The sequence below is a fragment of the Leopardus geoffroyi genome, chromosome B1 (genome assembly GCF_018350155.1).
Source record: "Leopardus geoffroyi isolate Oge1 chromosome B1, O.geoffroyi_Oge1_pat1.0, whole genome shotgun sequence".
In the NCBI taxonomy this organism is placed as follows: Eukaryota; Metazoa; Chordata; class Mammalia; order Carnivora; family Felidae; genus Leopardus; species Leopardus geoffroyi.
This window is the reverse complement of record NC_059327.1, coordinates 104804326-104821996: the sequence shown is the minus strand read 5'-3', so window position 1 is coordinate 104821996 and position 17671 is coordinate 104804326. Positions and strand designations below refer to the sequence as shown.

Here is a 17671-nt window from a genome sequence, read left to right as displayed (position 1 = left end):
AGAAGGCTCCAGGCTTTGAGCTTTCAGCACAGAGACTGATGCAGGGCTTGAACTCATGAACCATGAGATCATGACCTGAGCCAAAGTCAGACTCTTAACTGACTGAGCCACACAGGCACCCCCATTCTTAATTTTTCCTTCTATTCTCATGTTTGTTTTGATATTTAAACCTGTTTTGTTCTAGGAGATTCTAAAAAATTTCCTCAACATTATCTTCCGAATTCTCTGTTGAGCTATTCATTTCTCCTGACATATTTTTAATCACTGAGTGTCTTATTCGTTTATATATTGTCCTATTTCTGTTTTATAACTTTCATATCACTCTGAAGATATTAGTCATAATGGTTTTTTTTGGCATTTTCCTCTCCAGAATAGTGTTATTCTTAGTGTTATGTTTACTTTTTGGTTGTTTTTGGTCTGTATTTTACAATAGAAGCTTTCCTTTAGATTAGAAGATAGATTTCCTTCCTTACTGTAGGGTGGTCAAACTGGGGCATTTCTTGGTCAAACCCTAATATTGCTATTTTTACTGATTGGCTAATCAGAATCTTTCAATCTCCTTTCAAAGGGGTATAAGTTCAGCTGCCAGAGTTCTGGGAGCCCAGACAGAAGGGGGCTTAGGGTCAGGGTGCTATCTCGATATTCAGTAGTTAATCTTTCACTTAAGTCCTTATTTTCCATATGGGACATCCACCTTCAGCTGCACCTGGTAAGGTTAATAAAGGACATTTGCTTTGCTGAGGGGAATTAGGAAATGGTATTGGGGGGTTCTGATGTCTTCTTAATATTCCTGTTTTCATCCCTACCCTCATCTTTACTTCAAGGGGGAACTGTTCCCACAAATTCCTGAGTCTTTAGGGAATTCTACGGAGTGAATTGTGTTGCTTCTTGGCTTTCTCCTTTCCTTACAGAGAAGTCAGCATTCTCGGGCCTGCCTGTTTGTAGAAACTGTTAAAAATTACCTTTCTTTATAACTGAGGACAGTTTTAAAATGGCAAATAAATATATACCTTTGGAAAACAATATGGGCAAATAGCATCGCTGAGAACAACTAAACAATTGTTTTGAAATAGCATTAACACCAAGCTAGTCTAGGAACACATATCCAATTGGAGTATTCTACAAAGAGAATAAATGGCTTGATAGTAAAAAGAAAACATGTTGGCACTTGGAATGTCCACAGAGAGAAGCTAGGGTGTCCTCCGAGCTTTAGCCAGAGGCTTTGGGGCACCAGAAAGATGTCAGCTTCCTTAACAAGAAGAAGCCATGAGCTGAGGGTGAGGGGAAGCAACAAGCCATCCAGGCCACATTCACCCTGACACCATCAGCAATAAACAATAACAAAATTCTCAAAGAGAAACCTGAGCATGATGGTGTGAAAGTTGGTGTCCTAGCCATTGCCTTTCTTACACTTTACAATATATAAAGACAAAAGGAGATTTCTATGAAGTGGTTCAAGATGGAGTCAGAGTATTCATCAAAAAGGAAGCAAAACTAACACTCTTAGGAACAGAAGGTCTTTTACTAGACTATAAATTATCCAGTAAATTTGTGTTCAACAATTCAAATTTCGAAGAAACTTCTTAATGCAGGGGTGTCAATCTGTATTTCTTCCAGTCACACTCTTTCCTATTTTAATATGGATTTCATATTTTTTAACACTGATCTTGGGGAACAGACAGAACATCTTGTCGATACATTTATATGCTAACAACATCATCTCATACTTTTGCTTTGAATATTTCACATGTCAAATATAAATGTGTTAATAAAGGAATCTGTATGATATAGAACCAGGCACAAAAAACCATTGTTTACACCCTTGAAAATGACAAGCAAATTGAGTCCATCAACCATAATTGTAGCCTATGAAGAATTTGTAAGACACCACTATTAGAGTGAGAGATAATGGGAAGGGGATTGGGAGGGACAAACTAATGAAACTAAGCACATACTAGATGCTTAATGCCTATTTGTTTTGGACTACATCTGTTCTCATGAGGTAAGGTGCCTGTCTCACTATGGGTCCTGGTAATTATCTGTAGTTATCAGGGCATGTCATATAATCAGCTTTTTAAGATGGAGGTCCAATAACCAAGTTCTTTGTAGTCTCCAGAGCTAGCCTGGAAGGTAAGCCTAGAACAGTACCTGCCTCTGGAGATACTCAGTAGTTGGTAGATGAATGAATGCCTTCAGAAGTGAGGTGAAATGAGCTGTGGAAACTTGTAAACACATTGGTTTCATTTTCACAGGCTTTTTCTTTCTATGTAAAGCAAACTCTGAATGGAAGAAACCATGTCTTAGCAAATATAAATGAGATTAATCAGTGACGATTAGGTTGTGTTATTATAAATGATGAGTACCAAACCATTCATTTGAAAAACAATTAGAGATTTGATATTTTCTTTGAAATCCAAATTGTTTCATAGGAATAGGAGAAAACTCAGTATTTCATAAATCTTCTTTTACATTTATAAATTAGGAAAGTTTATGTCTCAAAAAATTTAGTATGGTTTATTTTTTCCTTTAAATCGTAATTCATATAGGCTGTTATATAGTTTGGCTTGAGTCATACCAAATGTTTCTATACTGAACTTTAATTCATTAAATTACTTTAATATATTTATCTGCTATTTGACTATTCCATTTCCTCCAAATATCAGAAGATGTATATTAGTTATGCGCAACTAATTTAATTAATGTGGAAACAATTTTTCCTATAAAACAAGCACTTGGTAATTCTATTTCTTTGCTTTAGGCTTATGTAATAATAGAAAGGAAATTGAAATTTCATCATATTTAGTTTCAAACGAAAATCAAGAACAAATGGAAATCCATTGTCTTTAGCATGTTAGATTTTGTGACCAGCTAGAGAATAAAAATTATAGTTAAGGTAAATCAGAATTTGAATGTTTCATTATATTTGCATTGTACATTTAGCACAAGTATTGTCAAATGGTAGTTGGAGCTTTTTGTATGGCTGGAGGCTACACAAGATATTTTTGAAGAACTAGTTATTTGCCTGCATGATCTCCTTAGGGATAAAATGTAGGTAATGGTGCTTCCACATAAGCAGTCTTTAGCAGCATTCTGGCTCACATTACGTTTACCACTTCTAAAGCAGACAGATGCTTTGGAACATCTTTGTTTTCAGAACAATAAAAATTGTATAGTTAAAATAGAATAATGTGCAACGAAATCTGAAAACAATCATCTTAAACTCATCTTCTAGTCTTTTTGAGAAGTATGATTACTTGAAGCCCAATAGAGTTAATGATAGGGCCCTCAAAAGAAAGTCATTCAGTCCAGATCTGCCTATTTGTCACATCCACACATACAGACACACACACACACAGAAATGGCTGGCCCCCTACATATTTCCCTGTAGCATTTTATAGACAATAATACCAACTTGAGGGGTTCCTGGGAAAGGGTTTCCATGGAGGATAGGGAATAAAAACTGGGTTTCTGCATTTTGAAAGTCCTGCCAGAGATCTAATGTTCTCCAAAGGTTATAAACCACTATCACTGGTTGATGAGCCTTTAGGACAACATTTCACAAACCCTAATATATATATGAAACATGGATGATCTTGTTAAATGCAGTTGACCCATTTGGGTTGGAGGCTGGGATTCTATGGTTCTAACAAGTTCTGGGATAATTCCAGTGCTATGGTCTGTGAACCTCACTTTGAATAGCAAAGATGGGATTTTTATAGCCATCTTGTAGGCAAGCTCATAGGCATTTGTTTTGAAGTACTCAACAAGATACTATAGTATTAACTGGAGTATTGTGTGGTGAAAGGATATTTCCTATAACAGCACCCACTGAGCACTCACTGTGTACTACACTGTATGCCTTTGCCTCTCAGATCTCCCTTGCCTCCTCCTTATGAGGCTAACGATTATTTGTCCTTTGGGAAACCTTGCCTCCTCCAAGAATCCTTGCCATATGGCCCTCCTGTGTGCTCCCACTGCATATCATGTTGACTTTAAGGATAGCAGTTATCATGTTGGGTTACACTTATCTACCAACTTATCTGTCTTAGAATATAAAGGTCTTGAGGGCAGAATTCATTATTGTACTTCAGAGCCCAGAACACTGTCAGTCACATAAAGACAATCAGTAACTATGTAGTATAATTACCTACTTAACTAACCAAATGAGGTAACAAAAACAAACCTCGAGCCTTGCTCCATTTTCTTACAGAAATTCAAGAAAGACCTCTGGCTGGGTGAGGAAAGAGAGTAGCTGAGGGCTCTCATCTGTCCCTGCAAGTCTCTCCTTGGCTGGCTCTGGCCCAAGATTTTTTGGCAAGATGACGACATTCATGTAGGCTTTCCTCAATCAGAAATAAATAGGAGAAGTATTAGTCAATCACAGCAGGGAACATGACTGGTTTGAAAATGCATCAACAGAACACTTACATGGACACAGAAGGCACTTGGCATGACCCTGATTTCCCTTCTTGAAGTACAGGATTTGGAAACCACTCCCACTGTCCCGCTCCACTCACGTGGACCTGCCCAGGCAGACAGAGCTTATAGGAACTGCAGGCACCTGCGGTATTGCGTCAGCTCTGGCGCCTGGTGCTTCTTCACCTCATGTGCTTACCTCCATAAATTGCAACCAAGCCCATACTTAGGAAAGTTTTATGTTTTACTGATTGCCTTGTGACTTTGCCCCTTATGGGGCCAGAGGGATGATGGCGAAATGGAGTGATTGGCAGGAGCAGCTGTAGAGTTGCTTCTTGAGTCATGGTGTGACCATTGCCTTTGCTGGGGAAAACTCAGTTATCCCTGATGTGCGGTGTTCAATAGACCAATTCATTTCCATGGATACACTGGGAATTCCCCATTAATTCCATGATACCTGTGTTGTAATCTCAAACCTAAAAGAGACTGTAAAGAGAGAATAAATTACAAAGTACACAGTAGGTTTGGGAGTGACTATTGGCCCTGGTACTGAGGGAAATGAGACAGACTTTACAGTAAAATTCAATTTTCTCATATTGTCATTTATTCAGCTTACTATGTGCAAGATATACTTTAGGTTGTAAACAATATATTGCAATCACAGCTGTCAATGAATTTCAACTAGTCAGTAATTTGGAACTGAATAGGGGTTATTTCCAATGCAAGTTTGACATTCCAACCCAGTGAAGATTTTCTTTTCTTTTTTCTTTCCTTTTCCTTCCTTTTCTTTTCTTTTCTTTTCTTTTCTTTTCTTTTCTTTTCTTTTCTTTCCTTTCCTTTTCCTTTCCTTTCCTTTCCTTTCCTTTCCTTTCCTTTCCTTTCCTTTCCTTTCCTTTCCTTTCCTTCCCTTCCCTTCCCTTCCCTTCCTTTTCTTTAAAATTTTCTCCTCTTCTGGGGTGCCTGGGTGGCTCAGTCAGTTAAGCCTCTGACTTCAGCTCAGGTCATGATCTCACCATTTGTGAGTTTGAGCCCCGTGTTGGGCTCTGTGCTGACAGCTCAGAGCCTGGAGCCTGCTTCAGATTTTGTATCTCCCTCTCCCTCCACCCCTCCCCAACTTGTGCTCTGTCTCTGTCTCTCAAAAATAAATAAACATAAAAAAAAAAAAAAAGATTTTCTCCTCTTCTTTGTCTCTCATCTCCAAAGACAGTAGACTTTGGATCTCCAGAACTGGGCTGAACAGTGAGCTTCTTCATTTCCCCCCAGGTCGCCAGAGTTGCCTTCAGTCTGAAATCGCAGTTGGTTTCAGGTGTGCAAGGTTTTCAAAAGGCCTCCATTCCTGATTTCTGTCAACCTTTTCCTCCCTGGGCTGTTTGCCCTTGTGTTGCCTTTGATGGAATTTTCTCCTCTCCAACTCAGATACACGGGATGCCAATGATGCTTATCACATATGTGTGTCTCTTTAGATCAGTGGATCTCAGAGTGTGGTCTGCAAACCTCTAAGGGTCTCTGAAATGCTTTCAGGGGATCCATGAGTTCACGAAACAATTTTCATAATAATACCAAGTTGTTGTCTTTTTCTCTGTAGACATTTGTGCCTATGATACAAAGGCAAAGGTGAATGAAGCCACTTGTACCTCAGCATTCAAGGCAGTGACCCCCACCTGTAGTAGGAGTCATTGTATTCCTTACTGTCACCATTCCACTAAGGAAACAAGTTTCTGGTTTCATATAGGATGTTCCTGATAAGGCAGTAAAAGTTTGCATTTTATTAAATCTCAAGCACACATCTTTTTAATATTCTGTGTGGCAAAATGAAAATATACATAAAGCACTTTGACTGAATCCCGAAGGACAGTGTTTGTCTTGAGGAAACACTATACAATCATTTCAATTGCAATCTCTATAAGCCATTTTTTTCCCATGGAACTCCATTTTTATTTTAAAGAATGACTGACAGACACACTGTGGTTAATCATACTGGATATTCAGCAGACAGTTTCTTAAAAATGAACAAAATGAACCTGTCACTTCAAGGAAAACACTGCCAATATGTGAAAATTAAGTTTCATCTGCCAGTGAGAATTTGATAGCTTCTCAATACTTAAAGACTTCTCTGGTGAGATCATCGACAATATTAAGGAGTGTGATTTTGTTTATTTGTATAATGAAATGTGTCAATATTTGGAAGATCTGCATAACTCAGTGAATCTGTTATTTACCAAATAACAATGCATGGTGTAACAGAATCATGAATGGGTAAAAGGTCCATTCAAAATGCAAAACAGACCAGTGGATTTTAATGTAACAAAGTATGAAAAGTTCATTGTTACGATTTTTTTTTAATGTTATTCATTTTTTGAGAGAGAGAAAGAGACAGAGTATGAGTGGGGAGGGACAGAGAGAGAGGGAGACACAGAATCCAAAGCAGGCTCCAGGCTCCGAGCTGTCAGTGCAGAGCCCCACATGGGGCTCAGACTCACAAACTGCGAGATCATGCCCTGAACGGAGCTGACTGAGCCACCCAGGTACCCCTCCTTGTTATGATTTTAAATTTCACATTGCAACTTTAGAAACTACCACTTGTTGAGTTTGATGTAGTATCAAAGAAGAATACCCAAAACTATCTGAAAAGCTGTTAAAATACTCCTCCCTTTTCCAACTAGATAAATGTGTGAGGCTAGATTTTCATATGCCTCAATCAACACAATGTAACACAATAGAATTAATGCAGAAGCACATATGAAAATCCAGCTGTCTTCTATTAAGCTCAAACATTAAAGAGATTTACAGAAATAGAAAACTATTCATACTAAATTATCTTAGTTTAAAAAGCATGGTTATTTTTCATAAAAACCTATTGTTCATGTTAACATACCAGTTATTGTATTTTACAGTTAATTAATGAACAAAAAATTTAAATGTCTCACTTTTTATATCTCACATGGTAAATATCAATAGATAGAACCCCCAAGAACAAAATATTTTTAAAGTACACCATCATTTTCAAGATCGTAAATGGGTCCTAAGACCAAGATGTTTGAGAATTGTTGCTCTAGGTCACACACACTTAAATACTGATGATGGTCTAGATGAAATTCCAGTTAACTAAAGCTTTGGAGGTGATCATTTAACCCCTCCCTTGAAAGGGCACAGTCCTTGATTAACTTCCCGTGGCCTCTGCCTCAGCTAGTTTGCTCCTTAGTGCAGCCAAATGGCTCAGCATGTCCTGTGGCTGGGGAGGTGGCAAGTATTCCAATTATGCAAAGACAGTGTTGGCATTGTCTTTTACCCCCGTTTCCTACTAAAATAAATGTTTAATGCAATTAACTTAACTTTCTTGGAATAAAACTATGCAAAATATTTATAAATCTGTACTGTTGACAGTTCTTTAATCAAAACCTCCTTGGGGCACCTGGGTGGCTCAGTCGGTTAATCGTCAGACTCTTAATTTTGGCTCAGATCATGATCTCATGTGAGATCCAGCCCTGGGTTGAGCTGTGTGCTGGCCCTCCTTCCTCCCAGCTCTGACCCACCCCCTCCCCCGCCCTTGCACTCTTGCTGTTTCTCAAAAAAAAAAAAAAAAAAAAAAATGCTTTAAAACCTCCTCAAAAACTTTATATGATTTCCAAAATGGAATCACCATGATGCATCTTACATGTATCTTATATATACACATACATATGCATATGTTATGCATATGTATGTGTATATATGCATATGTGTATATTACAGTTCAATAAGGCATAGCATTAACTATCTGGAGGGGATGCCTTTGTTCTCCTATAAGGAAAATGATTCCCTGAGACCCTAAATGCCTTGTCACATGGTTTATTTGCTTAATTAAGGTGCTATCTCCAGTTTGCTACTAGAGCAAAATGATAGAACTTAATACATGTTTTAAAAATCTGTACTCTTGTCATGTAGAGGACATTTTTTCAAGTTGTGTCTACCTTCTTTATCCGTAGTTTTATGTAAGAGCAACCTGGAAGAAAAAAACTGCTTTATCTAGTTTAGTTAAATATAGTAAAACTTCAGATGTCTATAGAGCTGTGAGAAAACAGGACAGATATATTTTCAGTGTCTAAAACTAAACCATTTTAGTAAAAACAGCAATACAAAAAAAGTATTTAGGACCTCAAATTATGAACTCTAATCCAGTACCTAATGTGTTGATGCCTCAGATCCAGTTATACAAAACTTTTGTTTAGCTATTTAGGATACTACTCTCTAAAAGATGTCACATGCTTTCTGCATCTAATCAATCTAGTAAAGATGATTTAAGCATTTTAAATGACTTGAGATCATAATTATTAATGTCCTTTCTTTTACTTAAATGCAATAGAGGCATCAAGTCCCATTGAGCATGTGAGAGTTTTTTTACACATTCATTAAATTATCCAGTATTCCAAGTCTTTTTTTTTTTTTTTTTTTTTTTTTTTTAAGATTTTCATGTGTTTTTAAATTTTGGCTTTTATCTTCTTGCTTTGGCATTGTATTAGCTATAACATCTTCCTTTATATAGGATGCATGCTTGTGTCTCCATTTCTAATTTTCTGTAAACCAAATAAAAAAGGTATTACAATTGTATAAAATTGAGCAAATAGAATGAGAAAGAGCCCCTGACACAGTGATGCATAGATGTCTTAGTGAGCTTTATTTAGCACTGTATTTTGACCTCAAAAGATGGTGAGCTTACTTATAGGTTCTTTAGATGACTAACTAAATTCTTATTAGGTGAAGTATTGTAGGATAATAATTATTTTGTTAGGGCCACCTGGCTGGCTCAGTCAATAGAGCATGTGACTCTTGATCTCAGGGTTGTGAGCTTGAACCCCATGCTAAGGTATGGAGCCTACTTAAAAAAATATTTAAAAAATTATTACTTTGTCAATGGTTATGTGTACAGTTAATAAAAATAAACAGATATTTGAAAAACAAAAATAGTGAATTCTAGTTCTGTTCTCTTTTCTAAGTAATTCTGATTCTACTAATTACTTATTTATCTAGTCTTTTAGATTTTACATGTGCTTTTTAATGAGTTCTTTAAAAAATATTTTAAAACTATTCTTTTTTAAAATTTTTATTTATTTATTTTGAGAGAGTGAGAGAGAGTGCGCACAAGCAGTGGAGGGGCAGAGAGAGAGAGGGGAGAGTGAGAATCTGAAGCAGGATCCACGCTCAGTGTGGAGCCGAACTCAGCTCGATTTCACGACCATGAGATCACAACCTGAGCCAATATCAAGAGTTGGACGCTCAACCAACTGAACCATCCAGGCACCCCTTTTAAAAAATATATATATTTTTTATACAATGTATATAGAAAGAGTGTGCCTATAGGTAAGAAGTCTTTATTAAATCGATCACATTTCATCCAACAAAAAAGCAGACAGGGACATGTCCACATAGGCTCTGGTCCATCAGTGTTTTTCTGAAAGACCTAGGATGTTTACATTCTTAGGAAGGAAAGAAGAGCAGAGAATACCATTCCATATTTGTACTTGTTGGTTTTTTAGCATAATGGTGGCTGCTTAATAACAGCTCAAGAGCAGTTCTATTGCAGCATCGTTTCTGCCTGTGAAATCACATTGGTATGCAGATTCTTAAGTATGCAGCCCCATGGATTAGGGCCCTCATTCCTGTCAAAGACAGTTATTTACTCCGGGAATCTTTCCAAGGTTGCTACCAGGAATGCTTTTTACTTTTATGGTGACTTGGTCCCTAAGGATAAAGACAATTATCCAAAAGGAAAACTTTTCGCTCAGTATCCGTACATATATTAGTGACCACAGCAGTAAAGTTCATAGTCTTCAAATGAAAACTCAACATGAGAACAGACTATTGAGCTTGAGTTGAGGTGCTGAGTATAGAATAACTGAAAAATCCTAGTGTCTCTTTGCATTTGCACCCATGACCTGATTTGAATATACAGTTTAAGATTTATTTTCACTATTTAGACAAACATTTTGTAAATTGAATCCCTTTTTCAATTCTTTATGCACTTATCAATGTTTTAATGGAGAAAAGCTTTATTTCCTTTTAGGAATCAACTATTATCCTTTTAGAACATTTGTCTAAAATAACTGTGCATGTTGATAACCATCTCACTTTTTTCCTTACAAATTCTTCACAGAGTTCTTATTTCCCTTGTATTGATTTCCTAGTATGTACTCTATAATGGCTTTTCTGAGCTTCGTTCATTGTCCTCAAGTTTGAATCTCCTCTGCCCTTCCTCCTTTATTCTTAGCAGATGGTGACCTCATACAATTTATCCAGTGTACATTTCTTCATTGTCTCTCCTGTCTTGAAATACAAGTCTCTGCATCCATAGTTTCTTCATCTTATCTGTATTTGAGTAGCTTCCCCTTCTTTCTTACTTTCTGTGTTTGCCCTTGATTCTATCATTCTGTATCAGTTCAGAGTTTATTTGCAAAAAGTAGAAACCTCTATTTATTTTAGTCAGAAATGAATTTAATAAGTACTTACAGACTTGTTGAAAGATCTGGAAAGTCAGGCTTTAGGCAGGGCCTCTAGGAATGACTTCAAACAACACTGCAGAACTGGCTACCCAAGGGATTGGCAACATTTGCCACAATATGGAAGCAAGAGAGTCAGGAGCCATTGGTCCTGGCACTGGGTCTAGGGTTACACGTCTTAGTGGTGATCTGGGATTATGATCTGATGGAAGCTGCCAGCAGAACTGCTGTATCCAGAGTAAAATCATCTCCCAGATCTGCACCAGCAAAATGGATACCTCACAATCTAATGTCTCTCCCTGTTTAACTCAATCCCTAATACAAGTTTCTTGCAGCTACACTTGCTGTGTTAGAACTATATCACACCCTGAGCACTCGCTGAAGGAGAGTCTGGGAAATGCTCTTATCTACTCAGCCTCTGTAACATACAAGGCACACTCAAACGAGGTTGGGACACAAGTTGAGCAATCCATCCTACTCTGCCACGGTCTTCTCCACTGACTTTTGATTTACCCAGTTATTAGTTATATTGCTTATTTACCATATGCTAGGTATTTTCTCAAGTCTTTTTCTCCACTTTACTATTTGAATTTTTTGCAGTAGGTTCCAGGATGTTGTTTGCTTCCCACAAGAAAGATTCTCCTTGGGTTATTATTGCTTTTATTCCTTGTATTCTGGTCCTTGTTTTCTTTTGCCTTGTCATCCTGAAACTATATTGCTATTTGCTATTGATTTCCAGAAATATTGTACCACTGTAAACATGAGTTCCCAACAACTTGTGAACTCATCTTTGGTACTAGGAAACGCGCCATCAAAGACTGAGTTTGGAGTTCAGAATCTTGAGAGCAAGCCCTGTAAAAGTAAGATTATTTCCTTACTTCTAAAACTTAATTAACCACCATCATTGCTCTTGCTGTGGCTCCCAATGACCATTCTGACCATTTCTCTGGTCAGTTGAAGAATACAGATCCACCTAGGGCTTCAGTGTGAGAGCCAGCTGGGGTGAGGGAATGCTTATTAAGTCTTATCTCAGAGATAAGGGAAAGTTTTGTTAAAGCCCTGGGAAACTGAGGAAAGGCTGGAGCTTCAGAAAAAGCTGTTAGATCATAGACTAGTTTCCAATTGCCATCAAAAAGTTTTAATTTCTAATACTTTCCTTATCTGAGATCATCTCTCTCATCCACTTCTGATTATCTCAAGGTCCCTAAGACTTCATGTTATGGGTTGAGAATAGCCCACATAGGAGAGTTTAGATTTATGCTAATTTCCTCTTTCCTTTTCATAAAATTTAATAGATGTAGTAGTGGAATCTAAGGAAGAGATTGTCTTGGTTCCTACCACGTACTCTGACATCTTCCAAGAGGACTTGTCAATGAGTTATACATGAAAATCAGCCCATGAGATAAGATTTAGTTTCACTGACAACAAGCTGACACGACTGACATGCCATGTACATAAGACAAAATGGTTTAACCACAAGATTCTTTGAGAATTCAAATCTGATACCTGTTTTCTAGTCAGTTCTGGAAGACTTGGAAATGAAGGTGAAGACAGAGAATAGAAAAAGAAGCTTTTTGCATTTTTCCAGGGAATTATTTCTTCCTAAAACCAAGTTAGCATACCTGAAACTCTTCTCAGATTTATTCTGTGAAGTGAAAATAACACTGTTGAATTTCCCAGAGAAGCTCTAACTTTCCATTTTCACTTGGTGGTAATAAAATAAGTCTTGCCTGGCATGGATCAAGAAGCAGTAAGCAAAGAATACAGTATTTGGTAAATATTTACATTACCAACATCTCTTAGTTCTGTGGTCTGATTAAATTGAGAGGCACTTATAGGGACTACAGTATTTTAAGGATAGAAACTCCTTATCAGTATGTGTATTAGATGTGGAAAGAGGTCTCTGAGGGAATGTTCTCAAGAAAAAGGCATTACATCACAGGCTCATATAGGTATGTTGTGTCAAATCACAGTTTGCAAATATAATTATACTCAAGTTTGAATTTCTAACATATTGGGTCAAAATATTGATTATTTTCCAGTCATTAAAGAATACCTATATATAAATGTTACAATATAAGAAGAAGAAGGAAAACCAAATGAAACAAAACCTGTCTTTCCCAGTAATGGGCTGACAGGGCAAATCTTTGCTACCTCTGCCTTATCTCTTCCATTTCCTCCATGACTTTCCTTAACTGCCTATACTAATTCTTGTTATACTTCTCCCTCCCTTTACTCTGATTCATGGTAGAGAATTCAGACTATTGACTACAGAGGCAACGTGCATAGTGGTTAAAAACACATGCTCTGAAGTCAGATTCCCTGGGTTCAATTTCTGATTCTCACTCTGTGATTTTAGGCAAAGTGCCTAATTTTCTGTTTTCTTATCTGTAAAATGAAAGTGAGGGAAGCCTGTTTGAACATACACAAATGGAATTATATTTATACTTCTCACTGAGGTTTTGTAGGGATAAGTGGTTGAGCGTGCATAGGGCTTAGCATAGTAAGTGCTCAATGAAAACAAGCCACTAGTATTTAAATAACTGTATTGTTGTTTTAAGCAATAAGCAGGCTTGTCTTCCTCCACCTTTCAGCTATGAAATGTGTACTTACTGAGGAAAAGACAGATACAACCTTTATCTTTAGATTAAGATGAGTTAATGCCAAATATATGCATAAAAACTGAAAATAAATCCAGATGTTTTCAAACATCTTGCAAACTACCAACATTCTACAGCTTTTCTTCGTACTTGGCACGTTCCTTTCAAGTGTGTGTATGTGCTGGAAGCCGAGTCATTTTTATCCATTAGCCCTTTCTTGGGCACCTCTAGGAGTTGTATATGCATCATGGAACTTAATACATATTATTTCTAATCCCTTTTAACCATCTAAAGAAGTAATATTTATTAGCTCTATTTTACAGTTTAGGAAACTAAAGCTCAAAGTGTAATATAACTTATCTAAGTTCAGTCAGATCGTCATTATTGGAGCTACATGATTGAAATCCGTCTTCCTTCAGAGTTGGTATTCTCTCCCACTTTGACATGTATTTTATGAATCTATGACTAATGGACTTAGAAGAAGACTGCTTGATAAATTCACTGAGATTCAGCATCATCAATACTAATGATCTGTATATCCAAATTTATCACTGACAGCATATTTCATTTTCACAAATAGGACTATTTTTAGGAGTTAGAATTTTTACTCACATACATAATAATACTCAAATATACACATTTTAACAGTATATAATTATACACAATGTAAGGTAAGGATCTTTTGTACACTAATAAGTGTTTATCCATCATATGAGCAGAACCTATGAACAGAACAGTTGCTGACTGCAAAGGATATGTCTGGGCATAATAGACACTGTCACACAATCTTTGTTTTGCTAGTCCATTTAAAAATGGAGAAAGAGTAGTCCTACAGAGACACCTTTGTGGCAAGGGAAGTATCATCATACTTAACATGGTCCTTGAGGAAAATATTTCTTGCTGTTCAGACAAATGTAAAAGGTCAGTGAAACACAATCACAGCAGTTGATTATGAATGTTGACCTCAGAATGCATGCTCTGAAGGAATGCTAACTACTCCTACCATAATGCTTTTGCTTATTTGGATACCATTAAAAGCTCCACTTGACAGGCATAATGATGAACTGTACTTTTCCTGTCAAGCAACACATGTTTGGATGATAGACAGCTCTCTTAACTTGGGGATTTATTTATCTTCCAAGGACAATTTTTCAACTTGCTCTGCAAACCCATGGAATTGCTTAAAACTCACACAACTTATTACTGCAAAGGGAAACCCCCTGTCCTCACACATAAGATTGGGCCTTGAGGGGTACAATGATACATCTGTTTTATAAATATAAAACCTCTTTGGTCCTCCATAAGCTGAATTTTCTGTGTTCTAGTACTTCTGACTCAATTGACTGAATGGGTTTATACTTCAAAAAATGCCTTGTTATCCACCTAATCTTATTTTATAAAAAAATAAATAAATAAATTTAGATGATTGAAATGTGAACTAATAACTCTAACCGTAACTTAAGTGTTCATTACTGGGTATTGTTTTTATCCCTGATTTATAAACAACTCTCTTGTGATTCTTTATTTTAATTATTTCATGCAAGACACAACAAAACAAATATATTTGGCAGTTAAATAGATACTTTTCAAAACTGGGTGCATATTCTTTTTCTCATTTCTTTTGTTGCTTCCTTATAGCCTTGGAAATATTGAATTCATTTAATTTTTTGCAATAAACTAGTGTGTTCTTCCAAAAAATAAGAATAAGATAGATTTATTAGAAAAGGGAAAGCCACTTTAGATTATAATTTATAATGATCAGTGGATAGATCATCCCAGAACAAAACTAACTGAATCACTTCAAACTTCAATAGTGTCATAGTTTTGGCACTTAAAGGTATTCTTTTACTTTCAAGAGTACCACTTAAAATTTAAATGGACCAGGAGAGGGGCACCTGGGTGGCTAAGTTAGTTAAGCATCTGATTTCGGCTCAGGTCATGATCTTGTAGCCCATGAGTTTGGTCCCCATGAGTATCATCTCACGGTCCATGATTTTGGTCTGTGCTGACAGCTCAGAGCCTGGAGTCTGCTTCAGATTCTGTGTCTCCTTCTCTCTCTCTCTCTGCCCCTCCCCCACTCTCATTTTTTCTCTCTCTCTCTTTCTCTCTCAAAAGTACTAAACATTAAACATTTTTTTTTTTTAAATAAATGGACCAGGAGATATAAACTTAAGCCTATGTTGGTCAACATATTGATTATCATTAAAACCTTAGCAAGAATCAGTGGGCAACTGTTGTAGGTAAGTTGATATATGTTTCATGCCTAAAATGAACCTGGCTATGAAAATATTCTTCAAGAAGCATTGCTTACCAGACTGAGCTGTCTGGACTTAGAATCTTGATTTTAATAAAAAGGGATCATCTTGGTAGAAAACATCTACAGTAGTATCTGAAAGTGTTCTTAAGTTTGAAATTGTATGACATGTTACATGGTTCATTGAAAACTATTAAACTCACATTATAAAACGAAACCTAAACACATTAGTATCACTTAGGGTCCCAGCAGGAAATAGCTGGCATGCTCAAAGGAGTAATTAAAAATAATATAATGCAGGGACTAAAGGCAGGTTTAAGTGAACCAACAGATGATACTGAAGCACTGGGAGATAAAAAGCAGAAGCCACTATTACCTTTAGGCCTGAAGATACAAGAAGATGGAATGTGTTATTGCAACATAAGAGTTAAGGCATCGTAGAGGAGCTATGACTCTCTAGATGGAGGAACAGAGCCATTGCCAAACTGTGACCCAGCAGGTTTAGCAGGGAGAACATCTACCTGACCTCTCATTCCTCTGCTCTTTGATGTCTTAACTGGGGCTTCCTGTTGGCCAAATCCAACCAGGGACACACAGACGAGCTCAGCCTGTGCTGTCTCTAGAGACCAGTGCCCGGAGGGTGGAGAGTGGAGAGGGTGGAGAATGAACCTGGAAAGGCAAAGGGAGAATAATCAGCATAACATTTTACCATTATCATAATTCTACAGGATATAAACCTCCAATTATTCCTCACTAAGGAGCTGGTGGGAGCTCTCAGTCATTATTCTTGTCCTCTGAATTTCTCCTTTCCAGGTTCTGAAAGTTCTCTTTTAGGTTTTTTTTCAATTTTTGTTCCATGTCATTCTGTGCAAGAACATGATGCAATCTTTATAGCAGGGATGTTTTTATTATTTGCAAAATAATCTTTTTTTTCTTTCCTCTTTGCTAAACTTTGCTTAGTATCAAGACTTGCATAGTTGATTTCAATAAAGGATTTTTCTCTTTGACATTATTCTTAATATCCTGGCTGCCTAAGTTCCCCATTATGCTGGGATGGCTTTCATTAGTTCATTTAGCTGTACAGTGCTCTCCTTAAACTGTCCTGCCCTGTATCTCCTTCTTAAAGTCAGTGCTCCATCCACGTCAGCAATGGGAAAGGTTTTAAAAAAATTTTTTAATGTGAGAAGTCACTTTCTGACTAGCGTCAGACTTCACAATGTGACATAATTATTTTTAATGTAAACTCAATTCTTTTAATACGTCTGCCCTCACTTTTCTCTGTTCTTTTTTTTATTCCAGTTCCTTTGTCATAGATTTACTTCCCTTTTCCATTTACTTACAATGCTATGAATTAAATGTTGACTTGATGGTACATAGTGCATTGTGTGTGTGAGAGGGGTAAGAAGTGTGTAAAGTGGTCTTATAGGTCGAAAGGTGGATTAAAAACCAGAGTTAATGTTATAGTTTGCAGATCTATTTACCTCGCCCGAATAAAAGTTTCTCAGAGAGGGTGGCAGTGTTTTTACACGTTATATGATTCTAACTATTGCTTTCTTTTTCAGATCCGAAGCCAGAGCAAAGCCTCTGGGTCTGGGCTCTGTGAGGGGGATGAAGTGGTTTCTATCAATGGCAACCCTTGTGCAGACCTTACCTACCCCCAGGTCATCAAGCTCATGGAGAGCATAACAGACTCTCTCCAAATGCTCATCAAAAGGTACAAAAGAGTTGTTGGAATATATGTTTTCTCTTGAAGTTAGATAGGACTGACTACAGCTTTTACTACCTATATAATTTGTCATTTATGGGGAAATTGGGGTTGCTCTGTAGAAAGTCAGTTTAGTTAAACAGAAGAACCACCATGTTTGAAAAATGGCAATTCTAATCAACTTAATTTTCTGGTTAATTGAGAATTAACTTGAAAATCTTTG

At 36.9% G+C, this 17671-nt stretch overlaps 1 protein-coding gene across 2 annotated transcripts in view; it reads left to right on the top strand.

The window, feature by feature from the left end:
- Positions 1–17671, top strand: part of SYNPO2 (synaptopodin 2) — a 179895-nt gene that overhangs the window by 124115 nt on the left and 38109 nt on the right. For both annotated transcript variants that reach the window (XM_045468969.1, XM_045468972.1), the window contains exon 2: positions 17306–17457. In XM_045468969.1, coding sequence (XP_045324925.1) covers positions 17306–17457 — 152 coding nt within the window. The remainder of the gene's footprint in view (positions 1–17305; positions 17458–17671) is intronic.